This window comes from Parasteatoda tepidariorum, chromosome 7 (genome assembly GCF_043381705.1).
Source record: "Parasteatoda tepidariorum isolate YZ-2023 chromosome 7, CAS_Ptep_4.0, whole genome shotgun sequence".
NCBI lineage: Eukaryota > Metazoa > Arthropoda > Arachnida > Araneae > Theridiidae > Parasteatoda > Parasteatoda tepidariorum.
In genome coordinates this window covers 22,880,498-22,899,434 of record NC_092210.1, presented here as the reverse complement: position 1 = coordinate 22,899,434, position 18,937 = coordinate 22,880,498, and the positions used below count along the sequence as shown (strand labels likewise).

The 18,937-nt window shown below is 30.7% G+C and overlaps 1 protein-coding gene across 9 annotated transcripts in view; it reads right to left on the bottom strand.

Moving 5' to 3' along the window:
* The window catches only part of LOC107453731 (5'-AMP-activated protein kinase subunit gamma-1), a 334,655-nt gene that overhangs the window by 20,809 nt on the left and 294,909 nt on the right, over nt 1–18,937 (bottom strand). For 5 of the 9 annotated variants that reach the window (XM_016070657.3, XM_016070659.3, XM_071183174.1 and 2 more), the window contains 3 exons: nt 1,845–1,896; nt 1,616–1,719; nt 29–62 (listed from right to left, as the gene is read on the bottom strand). In XM_016070657.3, the coding sequence (XP_015926143.1) occupies nt 29–62; nt 1,616–1,719; nt 1,845–1,896 (190 nt within the window). The remainder of the gene's footprint in view (nt 1–28; nt 63–1,615; nt 1,720–1,844; nt 1,897–18,937) is intronic. The other 4 variants (XM_071183173.1, XM_071183176.1, XM_043041891.2 and 1 more) reach the window with 1 other exon arrangement.

The following is an 18,937-nucleotide window of genomic DNA, read 5'->3' as shown; positions in this document are numbered from 1 at the left end:
ATACGAAAACTCATATGTGATACATTACCATTGTGAACTAAAGCAAAGAATGCCTTCTTAACCTGGAAGAATAAAAATAAATAAAGAACTTAAAAAACTTTTTTTAAAACGTTAAAAATTAGCCTTAAATTTTAATTAACATAGAAAACAGAAAAATCACTCCGTAATGTTTTCAAAGCTACCTTTTTTTCTTCAATCTCGTTTTCTAGTCCTTTGTTTATTCTCTGGCACATTCTTTTTAAAAACTTGATACAAATAAAACCTTTTTGTTTAAAAATTTCGGTTTTCTTCTTTTTTATAACTTGTATTATTCTTTTTTTCATATAATATATTATTATTCTAATATAAATTCTGATCTTCTTTAACAAAATTTAATTAACCAAATATATTTTTGCATAAAAACGAGATGGCATGGAATGCTTAAATTACCTTATTAAGCAAAGTAAATAAATAAATAAAATAAAGTCATAACTTTTTTAAATTAAAACTTTATTTTATTTATTTATTTACTTTTTGGTGAATAGATTGTTTTTTTTTTCCTTAAATTTTCCACTTTAAAATAAATTTTCAAACATTAAATTTTTCTCTTTTTTTGTTTTGTTTCTGAAATCAAAAAAAAATTTCTTCATACATTTAATCACCATATAAAGACTCATTCATAGTAACTGTTGACATAGTTTGAAAAAAATTTTGAACTGTTGAAAACTGCTAAAAGTAACAGTCATTATAGTAAAGGGATATATTAAATTATATTGCCATTAATTGCAGTTGATAAGACAAGACTATCTCTTAAGATTAAAATACCAAATGTTCTAAAAGGATTGAACATTTGAAAAATAAATTAAAAAAAAAAAGAAGAAAAAAAGAGAGATAGAAAAGTACAGTTTGCTGCCTTCTGCCTTGGAAACGGAGTAATTTTTTCCAAATTTAAAAATTGATTGCAATACAGATGTCTAAGCTGATGTCACATCACTAACCTCTCTGCTGGAAATCCACCAATAAGATTACTATTGGGATTGGAATATAAATCGTCCAATAGGAATGGGGCAAACGACGATTGATTGATTTATTCCACTCAGTGATATAATTCAACCTCTGGCTTGGTTGTTAATAAACAACATAGATGAGAATTGATAAATGAGAAAAAACATAAAAGAATGTTTTCTGCTGTATGGCATTCTACTTCAACCGAAATATTTGCTAATGTTGCAAATGCTGGATAAACATTGTTTTATAACTCACTCGGCTAGAAGCGCTATCGGTGAGTAAATTTCGTAACGAATTTTTAATGTAGAGAATAAAAAATTAATTCGTTTCCTTAGCAGAACGCAGCATCTATTTTTTTTTGTTTTTTTTTAAAAAATCGTCGGTCATGTTTGGGGCAATCGATAGGTTTATAAGTCAATAATAAGCTTAAAATTTTTCAATTATCCCTTAAGTTAGATAAATATAAATCAGTGATTTTTCAATGATAATAGAAAACAAGCGCAACTTTGAGACGATGAATGTTTGTTAAAGTAAGAAAGATTAATTCGCTCAAACTCACATTAAAATTACAAAAATTTAGTGTCAAGACATTTGAAAAGGCATATAAAATGAAATGAATTCAACTTACCAACAATTGAGTATCAAATATTACAAGTTTGGCACTAACTGGAATCAAATCGTAACAACGGTAACACTTGAAAAACTTAACAAAGACTAAATTTTCATCTTCACCTAAAAATTTGAAGAAAAAAAAATATTATTAACAAGTATGAAATTTTAACAACTTTTAATTCGTTCATGGAAAATCGCACCGATTTTTCTATATATTAAATGAAGTATAAATAAAAATTTCATACCTAAATCTTCTATATCTATCTTATCACAAAGAGGATCTGCGTGAAGAGGGAGCTGGAAGAAAAATAAATAATTAGATAGATACATGCAACTTGAAAAGAAGTGAAGTGATTATATCTAACCATGTGATTTAAATCAAATTCAATTGGATAGCTGTAAACGACGTCACACGTGTGAATGCCGAATCTGATTGGCTTCTAAAGAGACAAACGCCGTGATATACCTACGATGACATCATTTGCAGGTATCCAACTACAACTAGAAACATTCTTTAATTTTAGTTCTTTTTTATACAATTTATTTGTTTTACATCGTGATCGTAGGTGTAGGTGAGACTGTGCCAACAATTGAAACAATGTATCATCTTACACACATAGTTTATGCAGAAAACATTGCTATTTGGCATATGTTTAAAACTATAGACTATCCTAAAATATTGAGCCTTCTTGCACGAGATAGAATATCGGATTACATTGATGTACAAATTTATTGTTTTCTTTTCTGTAGCATGCGATTTTTGTTTTAACGAATCTTGGATATTTTCCCGTCACTAATTTCAAATCTGCAATCGTTTTTTCAATTCAAGGTGCAGTTTATTTATTAATTTTTTTAATGACATTTTTGTCGAAATGTACAAGTTTGAAAACGTTACCTACAATAGGCGGTCACATAAATGTTGTGAAAAAACTTTTAGGGGAGTTAGTGCACAACATCATGATTAAAACTGTGCATAGGAACCCCTGACTAAAAATGTCGTCATACACCGCTAGGGACGCTGCTCCTATAATGAACTGTTTTTTTCCCCCGTGTGTTTCTCAACAAATCACAATAGAGTCGTACGACGGGCTAAAGTTTATAATAGGACGGGTCCCTGGCCGCATACGTCGACATTTTTGGGCATGGATTCCAGGAGTTCCCTTGTCTTCTGGATTAGGTTCAAAATTAAGAGGCTATGGAGTTGAGCATTAGTAGCCGTAAACCCTAAATTGGGTCGGTTGTTCAACGACGGTTATAAAATAAAATCCTGATGATGTGCCCTAACTCCCCTAGAAGTTTGTCGTGACATTTATACGTTTCCTTGTTTTATGTAACGTTTTACATTTCGACGAAAATTAGACTAATATTATCATTTGAAAATGTTAATTAAATCAATTAATGTCAATTAAATTAATTATAATGTCAATTAAATTAATTATAATGTCAATTAAATCATTTAAAAATCTGTCGCTTTAGGAGCAAAACTAATATCTTATTTGAAATCCCCACACATGAATAAGACAAGATCAAGTATTTGCATAAATGCAACAAATTTTTTATTTATGTAATCATTTAAAAAATTGCTACAGGGTGAAGGATATTGCACGTAATAAAATAAAATAGTGGATAGTCATAAAAATATCTTGTGCGAGTTAAAATAGATTATCCTGAAAAGATAGCTACTGAGAAATCTATCAACAAAAAATTGGGTTATTGAAAAATATTGCAAGTGAGCCATCTTCTTATTTCAAATAGGTACAAATATAAAAAGGGATACAAAAACAATAATAAATATAAAAGTAAAATATCTTTGTTTGATCACGAGATTTACGGATATACGAAAACTCATAAGTTACAAAAAAAAATATTCCAAATTTAAATATTTACTTAATTTAAGATAACTGATCAGCAACGTGGACAATCGCTTTGTAAAAACATACAGATGTTCTTAAAATATTATTTTTAAAATGATAAATTTTAACCAAATATTGGTCGTTGGTCTTAAAGACCTAAGCCAGTACCCAAATAATACACGCAAATTTAATGCTACAACTCGAATCTGTGACCTTAAAAAAGAACTCTCAGTTCTTTATTTGATCACGAGATTTAAGGATACCTAAAAACTCATAAAATATTGCAAATTTAAATATTCACATTTATTTTGAAATAACCTTTCAGCATCCCAAATCCCCGAAAATCTTTCACAGATGAACCAAAGAATATATATATAGTATATATAAAAAAAAAAAAAACCAGATCGAGCAGTAATGGTTTCGGACAAGTAACCAATTTTTATGAGACAATAACACGAGAGAGATTTACAAAGCATAAAAAACAGCAAAAACCAATATCCTTCCTATGGCCATAACTCATGGTTTAACATCCAAGGATGTGTAGTTGCATGCGTCGCTATAGTGCTTGTTCAGCAATGTGGGAATGTAATCTTATACTTTCGAACAACAATGTAGTTACACAAAGAAGTAACGATTTTAGGGAAATAAATAAGATTTAGAGGAGGATAAGTTAAAGGTTACAGAATCGGCTAAGCTACAAAGAATTATATAGGATTGATCGATATATTTAAATAACCATTTTAATGTTATTTGTAACTGTATAGGTAAAAATGAAGGGTATTTTTTTTAAAATTGATACAAAGTTAATCACGAAAAATTGTATCGGTAAAAAAAAAGGTACTTTTAAAGTTGATACAAAGTTAATTACGAAAATTGTATCCGTAAAAATGAAAGGTACTTTTAAAATTGATACTAAGTTCATTACGAAAATATGATATTTCATTTTATAAAAAGTCGTTGAACAGCAGAATTATACAGTCAAAACTTATTAATACTTTTATTAGGTAGTGGGAAGTATACATCCCACTAAATACATTAATTTTTAAATATCAATGAGAAGCTATTTTTTAGCCTATGATTTATGTAACCATTTGTTTATAACTTCAGGAAAGAGAAAAAAACTCTAACAGGGCTTTGTTTGCATAAATGCGCTTAACAGTAAAGGTTACATGGGGTCAAGAAGAAAGGTTGCCACTGGGAAGCTATTTTCCTTCGTGCGTTATGCGTTTGTTCATTTAATCATTTCTCATCGAGTTCATTAGTATTTATAATATATAAATTCGGTCATTAATAGGGGGAGAAGTTCAAATTAATGGTTAATTCTTAACAACAGGTAAAATTTTGAAAAATTTCTACCCATCTTCCAACTAAAAAAAAAGTTCGTAAAAATTAAAACAAATTTTAGGTACTAAGCTCAAGATATTTCTTTTTATAAATCAATGATTGGTGTAATGTGCCAAAGTATATAGTCTCAGGAAGGTGCCTGGGTTCTCAAGTGCCAAGATGTATTGTCCTCAGGAATGTGTCAAGGTTCTCAAGTGCCAAGATATAGTGTACTCAGGAATGTGCCAAGGTCCTCAAGTGCCAAAATATACTGTCCTCAGGAATGTGTCAAGGTCCTTAATACCAAAATATACTGTCCTCAGGAATGTGTCAAGGTTCTCAAGTGCCAAGGTACATTGCCTTCAAGAATGCGTCTAAGTACAGTGCACTCCCGATTATCCGGGTTAATCACCGGGACAGGTCGCACGGAAAATCGAAAAACACGGATAATCCGAAAACTCCTTTTATTAAAGAAAAATTCAATATCAGTACAAAAAATATAAAAACTACTAACATTTGCATGCATAACATCAAACTAGGAATTTTCCTTATTAAAAAATGTGTAATGCGTCCTCGCCATATACACATATTTTACGAACAGCAGTAATGTCACTGTAATCAAATCCTCCCATATAATCTAATAAAGTTTCCACAGAGCAGCAGAATGAGAAATTGTATTTCCCTCATTTACTACATCTTCTGCATCAGTTACTATCATCACTATTTGATTTGACAACATAACGATGTCTTCATCAGTCAAATACTGGAAGCCAGGCTCACATGCATCACTTTGAAACCAATCTTCTAAATTTTCTTCATCAAGAATTTCGAAACCTTAGATTTCTTTTGCTTGTTCGAGAATACTGTTATCATATTTTTCTTGAACATCTGAAGCGGATTGTTCATCAAGCGCTATGATCTTTCTCCAAGATCGTGATAACGTAGACGATTTTACCTTTGACCATGCTGCTGATATTCCATATACTGTAATACTACATGTATTGGATTGTAATACTACAATCCAATAACGAATATTGCTTCCAAAAATTTCGTAGTGTTATAACTTCATGAATCAAATTTTTTTAATCTTGAAAATGTTTCTCTTTATATTTTTTGTGTGACTCCGGAATGAGCACGGAAAATCCGTAAACTGGATAATCCGCGCACGGATAATCGAGAGTGTACTGTATATTGAGCTCAAGGTATATATCCTTTATACATTTTGTTTCTTAATCACCGCTTTTAAAATAGAATTCTAAAATCATAGTAGAAAAAAATGAAGTAACGAAATACTCATATTAAGAGTTTCAAATCAACAATTAAACAAGAAACAAAAACGCTATCAAAATTCGTCGAATCATTAGAGAAGATATTAGGAATAACAGAGGTCAAAACCAGTTTGATTGCCGTATGGAACTCAAGAGGTGTTTCTAATAATTGACTTTCAAATATTTGTTTACTTTAGCAATCCAAACGGTTTCGATATTTCCAGTCCTCCAAAGTGTCGTTAGATTTCGATTGCGCTTTTTCTCTGCTTTTAAAATATCAATATCCTTCGGATATCATTAAAATAAAATGGGGTATAATAAATGTTTCGAACATTCACTAAAACAACTATGTGAGTATCAAGATTTTCCACATTTCGAATCGGTCCTATTTTTATTCCTTTTTAACTCACAGAAAAAATTATCAGACTCCCAGATTCATATAGAACAAATTTCCAAATTAAGGAACAAAACAAAATCTGGCTGAGGGAGGTTCATTGATATAATATGATAATCAAGTGGTGGTTATAAATGGTAATGTAAGCATAATTTCGTCGGGTGTGGCCCCTAAATAAGGAGCAATTTCGAGACGGTCCAATTACTAGAATAGGTTGCCTAGTAACCAACAACAGCCAGTACTATGTTTACATCTCAATCCTAGAATTACGCGACTCACAGATCATGCCAAGCAAGATTAAGAAAGAACAAATATACAAACATTATTGCAGTCATTCCAACTCAAGACTAAATGATAGGAAGAATCTATCTTTTGTTGCTTAAAAAGGATTGTTATTATGGATAAATAGCATTAAAACAGTTCTTGAAATGCTGTTTTTAAATGTTTAAGTGTTATTTATTTCGTTAGAAGCATGATACAATTTTACTATGAAAGCTGACACCTAATTTTGAAGGTATTTGAAATTTTAGAAAGTGTATCATTCATTTGAAATCGGATGTTTCTTATTTTAGTTAATTTTTTTGGAATTTAAGCAATAAATAGTATGAATAGCAATCCTGTAATTACAATCTTAGTGCAATTGCAATAGACCAACAATACTGTATGAAGCCTTTACGAAATTTGTACTCATTTTCAATTTCAAAATAAAACACTGCGCATTTCGTCAAAACAAAAAATAGTTCACCAGTTTTTTTTTTACTGTTAGAATATTCTTTCATCTGATTAAATTTAGAAGGTAAAAATTTAACTAAACGAGAAAAAAAAGTTATCGAAAAATATCCTATAACTGAGGAACGAGTCCACCATCCCTAAACCTAAGTCCAGATTGCGTTGAGGTACGTTACTTGTGAATCCAGTGTTTCATAAAGCTAAGACGCGAAACAATCAAGAACGAAACGAGCTCGATACTTCAGCATCGAATCCGGAGATTATGAAACAAGTGACAGAGATAGAAATTTTACTATCACAAAATTCTTTGAGAGTGCTACACGATTTAAATATAATAAAAAAAAGTGAGAAAAATCATTTTGAGAAAACGATACTAGTAACAAATCCTGCTAAAACATAATACCTACTCACATGATCAAACAAACTGAAATTATGTTTACAAAAATAATCCAGAAAATGAAAGAAAAAGGCTGTTTAACTTCCTTTTTATATGTAGAAAAATATTCTTTAAAATAAAATCTCACATTTTTTAATTTAATTCAGCTTGAAGGGAAAAAAAATTTCAAAATAACAATAGTTATTTCAGCAAAAAATAATTCAATAGATTCTTAAGAAATTTAAATTTCTGTTATCTTGAATAGAATATTCAATTATGAATATTTCACACAAAAAGTACAAAATTCCGATTCCGGCGATTGAATTCGATAGATATGAATAAAAAATTAAATCTGTCTAGCTATAAGCATCAAGTTACTATTTCGTTTTTGTCGCATTATCTCATGGGATTTCATTGAAATTGAAAAAAATAATAATTTAATAATATTATCTAAGAGGAAATAGTTTTCTTATCGTTTTTTCCCTTCTAAAAAAATAACACTTTAAAAATATTTAGAAACTTTTTTCTAAAATAAATATTAAAAAAGATACATTTTCTTTTTTTTATATATTTCAGTTGAGATATTTTTCGAAACATACAGGGTTATTTAAAATGAATATTTAATAATTCAGACAGCCCCATCGGCCTTTCGTCTAAATTTAATATTACCCTAATGCTCGTCAAAAAAAAAAGTGAGTAAAATTTTTCTTAGTTATAAACTGTAAGACGAATCGAATGTAATGTACGAAATACTTCATTCTATCACAAAGACATAACTTCAAAAATGAATTGCGCCGCCTATAACGTCAATGGCAAAATTTTTCGAGAAAATGTGTAGTCATTCGAGCAAAAAGAACATTCCTAAAAGACGAGCTATCACGTTTATTAACAAAAAGAGGAAATTATTATAGATGAGAATACCTAGAATGTGTTTAGAATATTTTGTATATTGCAAAAAAGTACAAAAATTTTAAACGTATATTCATTATGAAATAAAAATAAAAACTGATGTTTAATTTAAATACAACAAAAAAATAGTGTACAGTGTGTTTTTTTATAACAGAAAATCTTGGTGAAGAAAAAAAAAAGTATATAGAAACAGTGTGCACTATGAGTTGGAACTTAATATTTAAATTAGGAAAAAAATAAAGATTTGTCGAAACTGTAAGGAATTATTACCAAGGTTTAAAAATAAAAAAATAGCCCTTAAGTGGACATAAAAGTGACCGATTAATTTAACTAGTGGGACTGGAATGTACTAGTATAAGTACTAGTACTAGTATAAGTGGAATGTAGTATCCATCTTGTCACGAACAGAATTTAATTTAAGCTTCCTTACTCGGAAGGCAAGGTAATTCTAAAATTCAATGTTCAATCAAATTTCTTTTTCAAAAAAACTAGAAATGAATGAAGAATGAAGGAATGGAATGAATGGTTATAATTAAAAAGTCTCATAATTAAAAAATCTCATCGATAACAGATCCAAAATTGGGAAAACCATTGACAACAAAACAGTAATTGGGAATACTAATGACAACAGGACCGAAATTGGGAATCTTATAGAAAAGAGGACCATAATCAGGAATTTCCTCATCAACAACGCGATTACAATCGGCAGTATCATTGATAATAGGACAATAGGATTATAAATGGAAATATCATTGACAACAGGACCATAATCACACATTTCGATGATAACAGGACTATAATCTGGAAATTTAACAACAGCAGAACCACACACCGAAATTCCGGCAAAAACTGAATAACTTGTTATATTTACAGCAAGGAAGGCAAGGTAATTCTAAAATTCAGAGTCCAATTAAATTTCTTTTTTTTTTTAAAAAACTTCCGAACGATACTATCCCTACTTTGACATGGTGAAAACTAAAAACATTTCACAAATGAATGTCTGGCTAGCAACAAGACCATAATTAAAAAATCTCATCGATAACAGATCCAAAAGTGGGAAAACCATTGACAACAAAATAATAATTGGGAATACCAATGACAACTGAACCATAATTGGGAATCTTAGAATCTTATAGAAAAGAGGACCATAATCAGGAATTTCCTCATCAACAACGCGATTACAATCGGCAGTATCATTGATAACAGAATAGGATCATAAATGGAAATATCATTGACAATAGGACCATAATCACAAATTTCGACGATAACAGTACTATAATCTGGAAATTTAACAACAGAACAACACACCGAAATCCCGTCAAAAACAGGATCACTCGTTATTTTTACAGTAATAAGAATACATTCTGACATACATCACCAAGATAAGAATTTGTTTGATATATACGAGAAGAATAATTTCTCAACTATTCTCGATTTTTTTTTTAATTGTTTATTCCATGAATTTATTTTTATTTTTATGAATGTGTTTTTATATAATGTGTATTCAATGAATCTAAAAATATTTAAGGCACAATAAATAAAATGCATTTAATTAAAGTTTTTACAGATCATTTACTGCTCATTCACTATTTAGAAAAAAATCTCGATTGCAAAAATTATAAATTTGTGTTCGACAGCCAGCGGTAAGGAATTGAAAACAGTATTTCATTTCTCACAGCTTAGCAAGAAAAGTTAAATCACTTACCACTAAAAATGTTCTGAAGAACGTTTCATGAAGGAACAATACGCTTGCATAAATGCTCCATTAATTAATCTTTTTTTTTCTTTTTTCGAACAAAGAATATATTATTAGCGAATCGGTTGTCTCAGTTTGTGAAAGAAACAAAATTCATTCTTAATAATATACTTTCTAACAACGATGATCATTAAACATCTCACACATGGTTTTGTTTTTTTAAAAGATGTTCCCAACAATAAATGAATTATACTAAATTATGATTACTATTTTGAATTTAGTAAAGAGCTGGATATCACCACTGACATTTAGTAAATAACCCGTAAAAAAAATTTAACTATTTAAAAGCTAAGTTTTAACTTAAACTTTTCAAATAAAAAAAAATAAAAAAACATCGCCAATTTGCGAAATTTTTACACCCATATTAAAATAATTATATTTGATTTATAATTTTCGATTTTCGCTTTTTTTTTCTTTTTCTTTTTTACCTAAGCAATGCAGAGTTGGAATGACTTTACAAACATTAAAAAACAGAACGCGCATTAACATTTCACATAACTATGGCTTTTCTCAATTTTGAGATTTTGTGCCATTTTCATACTGAACGTACTGTATTAGTAACATTGTACAGAAGGATTTCAATTAAACCTAACAGTCATAAAGTCTAGTATTAACTCTCAACAGTTGTAAAAATAACTTGAAAATTTACAACAGTTATATATAACAGCATAATATTCGCTTAATGAAGCTTTATTTTATAACTCAAAAAGCCGATTTACTAAAGGGCCTTCTAAAACATGAATTACCTATATTAAACAATAAATTATAAACTATAATTCGTGTAATACATGTATTCATTAAATATGTAAACATGCAGAGGTTATATAAACAAGTTTTGAATGTTCTACCCTCAAATGTTCGATATTCGCTTCATTAGTTATGTAGTATCTCTATACTGATGCAGACGATAGCAACTGTATTACGGGGTATTAAATCAGTCATGGTCGCACCTGGAGGCAGGCACATAGACGTGATATTTTCCGATCTTCTCAAGCTACAAATCTAATAGGGAGAGATCTGGGGATCGTGGCGGCTAAGAAAGAGTGCATTGTAAGCGGTAGATACGCGACCAATACAGCAGTGCAGTAACGTGTAATTGTACGTAACCTACCATACTAAATTTATTTTTAGCAATTGAGTAAATGCAATAAGCTTTTATATGTTTTTATTATTTGTGTTTGTAGGAATAGTACTTTATAGAAGTATAATAGACAACAGTTGCAAACATAATATGAATATTTTCTTACAAATAGCACATGAATTATTATAATACTAGTGCTAATTTAAAATCATTGAAGATTAATTTTCAGGAAAATAAATCACGACAATTGTCTCAGTGAAAAATGATAAATTTTCGAAGGCAGTTTTTAGTTAAAAATAAATAAAAAAAACTTGTATTTTTACATACCAAATTTAAAAAAAATCACTTGAAAACATTTTATTATATTTTTAGTATTAGTTACTTTAATAATGAAAAGAACGTTTTTTTTTCTCATTATATGAAAAAAAGCATGACTTTTTTAAATAATGAATGTTTCAATAATGAAAAGAAACATGTATAAACGAAATTGGCCATCAATAACTTTTAAACTAAATTTTTACTAGAGAGCATGTTCTTTATTCGTTATAGCTCACTAATTTCAATTTCCAACTTTATTTGTTTAACAAAAAATTGTACGGTTTTTATATTTTATTTTATAACTGTAATTGAACAGCCGATCCCATTTTGAGTTTACGACTACCAATGTTTAACTCCGTAGCCTTGTAATTTTGAACTTAATTCAGAAAAAAAAAAAACTCCTGGATCAAGCATTGGGAGAGATTTGCCTTCGTGGAGGACTTTTTGATGGAACTAACTTGCATTTGCCTTACATGGAGTGGAAAACCACGAAAACCTCCCACGTTTAGTCTGACAGCATTCGAACCCACTCTACAACTGAGGATATTTTACGGCAGTACTGTGGTAGGTACGACCCGGGTGCGGATTTCGTATCAGCCAAGCACCGCTGGGATTTAAAAGCGGGTTACCTCAGAAGCGAGAGCTCTATCCTCTGAGCCACAGCGGCGCACGATTTTTATATTGTTGTGCATTAATTAAGTACCCAGTCGAGCACCCAGAGTTTGCCGAGTGATAAATTCAAATTTTCCCGGGTAGTAGGAACCACCGAGTAACATATAATATTTTGGCCAGGTGCCCGAACTTGGCAAAATTTTAGGACTCTGTAAATCTCAAGTTATATGTTAGAAAAATAGGGCACGAATAAATAATATTTTGTTGGTGTAGTTAATTTACGTCGCACTAGAGCTGCACGATGGGCTATTGGCGACGGTCTGGGAAACACCCCTGAGGATGATCCGAAGACATGCCATCACAATTTTGATCCTTGCAGAGAAGATGGCACCCCTGCTTCGGTAGCCCGACGACCTGCATGTGAAGTCGAGCACTTTACGGTAGAACAGGTGAACGAGACCAATACCGCACACCCTCGGTCCCTACGCAGACTGATCCAAGTGGTCACCCACCCGCACACTGATCGTAGCCAGTGATGCTTGACTTCGGTGACCTGAATAAATAATAATAATAATAATAATAAAAAAACTTAAAAAAAATAATAATAATAAAAAATAATAATAATAATAACAATAATAAAAAGTAAAAGGTAATTTACTCATAACCATAACTCATCCATTGTGAGATACGGAGCTTCATTTATCAACGTAAAATTAAAAAAATAGAACTTATTAAAAACGAAAAAAAATAAAAAATAATAATAAATGAAAATTATTATCTTAATCTTTCATTCTATTTTGTGACATGGAAAAATAGTTAAAAATTTTCCAATACTATGCTAAAAACATAAGATTTGCATAAAGAAAAATAACAAAAATTTAGCAGCGACATTAATTCTGTGGCATAAGGTTTCTTTTCTCAACGTAAGATTGTAAAAAAAAAAAGCACTTATATAATTAAATAAATAGGACACTTATATAATTTTCAAAAGAAGGACTTTGTTCCATAATTAATTAATTTCTTAACAAGGAAGAGTTTTATTAATATATCCGATGTTAAACAAATGGAACGCATACAAAAAAATTAAATTTTAATAATATCAGTTTCATTTCAAAGTGAGTAGAAAATTGTATTAAATTCAAAAGTTTCGACACGTCTGAAGTCAGTTATAAGTACCTTAAACATACTTCAAGCATAAAATTTGTTAAGATTTACGACTACATTTTCCATTTTTTCCCATAAAAAAAAAACAATAATGATTTATGGACTTTCAAACTCAAGTTATGTATCGAAAAGGTTTGAACAAAAAAGGCATCTCCATTTTTCATAAACCGATTATCCTTACAAAATTCCTAAGATTTTATTTTTTTAAGAAAAACTTTCATAAATTACTTTAAAGGCTGAATCATAAATTTTGCGTCTATATTTAACAGAAAGGTAAAAGCCAAATTAAGTTAAGTTTTTTTTCTTCTTGCATTTTCAAAATTTAATATTTATGAGAACATATTTAGAATCATCACCTACAGTGCCTTGTACATTCTTTGAAAATGAGTTTTTGTATTAAATTTTGAGACATTGAAATACAAAATATGAAGCATTTAATTGTATAAAGGTAATTAATAATCAGTTTTTATAATTACCAGTTATGGATTGTTTGGAATTTAATTACGTAGCATTAAAAAAAGTAAAAAAGTTTTTTAGAACACGGAAAATGTTTTTTTCTCTCTTTAAATTGCAAAAAAAAGTAGTCATAAATTTCATTTTCTTATTTGAAAAAAATGCACTAAAAAATAAGGCACTATTAAAAAAATCAGATATTCGTATTTTTGTTTATAATTTTCAAAAGAATTCCGCAGTTAGAACAAAATTTAGAAAGCACGAAAAATTCAGTTTATTGCATCGAAAGTCACAGTTTTTATTCCTACTATAAAATTTGAATTTTAGACTCTAATTTTGTATTATTTAGCAAAATTATCATTAAATACCAGAATAGATTGTATCAAGCAACAGATTTTGTTTAAGTATAGAAACTTATCTTAAAACTTTAATGTCTTTCCTGATAATTGACTGACTAATCAGTCTTGTCTTACACAAATATTTACTTTACGACAAAAATTTATTACTTTGGTAGCAATAGTGAAAAGGAATTATCAAGGNTTTTATTTTTCTTTACCTTATTACATTTCAACACTTAGATCAAAATTACAATTGAATATGATCAAGCAACGCCAAAAACAACAATGGAGAAAAACAATAGGAATCAAACATGGACATGAGGAACGGTAGGTTAGGTTGGGGTCAGTAGGTTAGCTAGAAAGTTATGAAAATAAATTAATGGCGTTTAATATTTCATTAATATGTTACATGTTTTAAACCTGAACATTTCCGAGCAGCTGGCTATGGTTTGAAGTTATAAGCAGAGCGAATTGTTCTTTTTTTTGTTTTTCCTTTTCCCTTTAAAACATTATTAATTCATTTTTTGAGATGTAGAAAATAAATTGACTACTTTAAAAGATAATTTTAATTGCAATCGTCTTTTGTTCGAAATTTCTCAGAAAATGACAGTTCAATTATTTCAACTAATATCAAAAGAACAAATATTTTGCAAAACTTTATAACAACGAATGCATAGTGTGACCAATGTAGTGATTGTAACACACAAATTTTTCTTTCTTTTAATGAAATGTGTAAAAAATCAGAACATTATGATACACCTGCAGAAACTGTAAAATAAAATACATGTGAATAAAAACGGTGGAAACTTACGTTTTCAGATCGTTTTTTCACCAAACAATAAGCGGACATACTCCTCATTTTCACCTTATCCATGGCCAAAATAATTTAAGTGGCACAACAATACAGTAATCCGCGCATAATCAAAACAATTTCATAACACCACACCACAATTTATCTACATTTTGCGACTTACACAGAATGCAATTTATACAATATTTCTACCTGTTACTTGGCTATGTGATACAATTTGCATAGAATAAGCGCCAAGAAACAGCTATTTTACTGTTAAACGAAATGTCAAGGTTTGATAATCCCATGAATATTAAACAAAACAGGAGACTGCGAGAGTGAAAAACCATGCAGCCGCAACAATATTTTTTAGAAGGGATAAGATTCTGATGCAGCAAACTATCTGAGATGGGAGATTTTAACGTGTATATCGCCATCTAGTGGTTTAAATAGTAAAGAATTTCGATCTGCGAGTAATGGTGAATATTGAAGTTAAACAGGTCGGATGTCAAGGGAATTTTATTCACGGATGTGTGGGAATTACTCACGCGAATAAAGGGATGCTACGCAGAAAATCTTTACTTTTTTTTAAACGATTATTTTTTAACATAGTTGCAGTTATTTAATTTTATTAAAAAGCTTTAACATATTTATAGTTTCTAAATACTTTAAAATAACGGCATCAGTCTTTTATTCTTTCCCCTTAAAGGCGAGACCATCATTAAATTGGCACAAATAAACTAATATTGGATATTAAGTCTCCGTAGTATCTTTTGAAATACATAAAATACTAGGTCGCCATGGGATTACAAATAAGGAGATAAGAATTGTGGACCATAGTACATAAAATAGTCTTTGCTGAATTTTGAATCTAGTTTGTTTGTTCAAAAAACGAGCATTATATGAAGACCTATTAGAACTCTGAAAGACCTATTAGGCACGATACGCATAATTTATGGTTTAATTTATAATACTTTTGAATGAATAACCTATTGGATAGTCAGTTCACCCTGAAATTGCTAGGGCTTAGTGCCTTCAAGAATTGTGTTATTGATTTTGTGGAGTATAATGAATCGGTAAATAACAAAGTCTAATTTAAATAAAAAGTAAAATAATAAAAGTAAAATAATAATTAAAGTAAAATAATAAAGGCTATATTTTTATTTTATTTTATAACCGTCGTTGAACAGCCGACCCAATTTAATGGGTTTACGATTACTAATACTCAACTCTGTAGCCTTGTAATTTTGAACCCAATCCAGAAGACAAATGATCTCCTGGATCGAGCATTGGGAGAAATTTGCCTTCGTGGAGGAATTTTTGATGGAGCTAACCCGCATTTGCGTTACATGAAGAGAAAAACCACGAAAACCTCCCGCGGTTAGACAGATGGCAAGGGGACTCTAACCCATGATCCGTCTACCACTGTCAGCACTGCGGTCGGTGCGAAACGGATGAATTCGCATCGACTGGGATTCGAACCCGGTTCGCCTCATTGGAAGGCGAACACGCTATCCCCTAAGCCACCGAGGCTCAAAGGATATATTTTTTAATTAACCTTTTGCAGAATGATGCTTGTTCAAAGTGAGTATTTTTAAATATATATTTTCCCAAATATTAAAATTGAAAAAGGCGCCAATAAAAAATTAACTTTAAAAAAAAAAAAAAACATTTGTTACAAAAACTTAGTGCAAAATTAAGATATCATTAAAATTCTACATGAGATTCAACAATAAAAAAAAAAAAATGCTTTTTGAAGATAACGCGACGAGCTTTTTGCGTAAGCTTACAGCTCTGCACTTCCATCAACGAGGATTATAGTTGAGGCTAGTTAAACATCAGAAAGTTGCAGAAAAAAGTCAGATTATAGGTTTTTGAAAGATAATAAATACATTTTCAATTAATTGATTTCAGTTCAGATGGTATTTCGGGTTTAGCATAGAAGTTCGATTATTGTCGCGGTTATACTGTACTCGAACCTTTAATTTATCGGTTCCACCATAAATTTTAACGCACCTAGGCTTATTGCAAACGGCCTGAAATGAAAGATGCTAATTGAGCAATAAATTATGTATTTTCTTATTAGCCTACAGTATCTCAACGCAAGAAACTTAAAAAGTGATAGGCTGATTACAAAACATATGCTTTTTCGAATAGCCTGGAGTACTGCAAAATGACGTAGATTGTTTGCAAAAGCCATATTTTTTTTAAAATTAGTTTCTCCGAACTGCGTTGGCTTAGGGCAGTGTTTCCCATACGTATGACTTTCGTGTACCCTTTCTAAATTTTTCGTAAAGCTGTGTACCACTAATAAAAAAATGAATGTATTTTTTGCTATAAAAAAATTGCACAAAAATTAAAAATCACAACAGGATGTTGACACCACTAATTATTAACTGTTAACTCTGTAAAAAAATAGCCAATAGAAAAATACTTTATCGCTAATTTTCATGACTAGCTTTGTTTTCAAATAAAAATTTTTGAAATTTTCGTTTATTGCAAGATATTTCGCATAAGAACGAGTACCCCCGCTGAACTGTTCCCGTACCCCTGGGGGACACGTACCATACTTTGGGAAACACTGGCTTAGGGGATAGAGAGTTCGCTTCTCAATGAGGTGACCCAGGATCGAGTACCAGTGGCGACTGGTTAATACGAAACTTGCCCTCGGCTCAGGCAGACCAGAGTGATGACGTAAAATATCCTCAGTGGTAGAGTCTCCTTGCCGTCAGACTAACCGTGGTAGGGTTTCCTCTCCACGTAATGCAAATTAGAGCTAGTTCCATCAAATATGTCCTATACGAAGACACAATTCTCCCAATACTTGATCCGGAAGTTCCCGTGTCTTCTAGATTGGGTTCAAAATTACAAGGTTACGCAGTTGAACATTGATAGTCATAATCTCAAAAAAAACTGAGTCGGCTGTTTAACATTGAAAAAAAAAATGCTAAACAGAAAATAGGTCGTTAAACACCACTGGATTGGAAAATCGTCCCCAAGCACTCACACGCATCTGCATTCCACAGATTATTATTATTTCAGATAAAAAAAAAACAATTGTTGAGCCATGGATGCTCAAGGGATAGAGCGCTCACCTTCTAATGTGGTAACCCAGGTTCGAATTCCAGCTATGGCTGATCGATAGGAATTCATCACCCGGCTCGTACCGACCATAGAGCTGACTTAAAATATCCTCAGTGGTAGACGGATCATAAGTTAGAATCTCTTTGCCATCGGGCTAGCCGTGGGAAATTTTCGTAGTTCTCTCCATGTAACGCAAAGGCGGGTTAGTACTATCAAAAAAGTCCTACGCGAAGACTAGTTTGTCCTAATGCTTGAATCGGGAGTTAGTTTTTGTCTTCTGGGTTGAACTAGAGATTACAAGGATATGAAGTTGAACATCAATAGTCGTTAACTCAGATTTGTGACGGCTGTTCAACGCTAGTTATAAAATAAAATTAGTTTATCCAATTCTGCTAAGTTCGGTTAAAGAGAATAGAAGGGCTGGTTCACTCCTTTGAAGAAACTCTCGCCGCGTCAATCCTCCGATTTTCTCTAGTGACGTCACTTTGGCGCAAAGCTCGAACTTTTACTTCAAGAATGGAGCGTTCGGCCTTGCTATCTCTAACTAATATTGGAGCATTTTTTTTGGTGACATATTCTAAGACATTTGTTATTTTCTATAATGACTTTCCTCAGTTTTTGCAGTGAATTTACAAAAATTTAAAACTATTATCGAAATGCCAGTTTGCGCGATTGCAACTTGCAAAAATTCTGATAAAAAAACAAAAGGAAAAACGTGTTCCCTAAAGTAAATGAACAACTATGTAAAGAATGGATTCCGAAATGACACAGTTAATATAAAACCGCAATACGTTTATTCTGTCGTAAAGAACTTTTATAAAAATTCATTATCTAAATAGAAACCGCCTCGCTACTTCATAAAGAAAGGCAGGTGAAAAGAATTAAAAAAT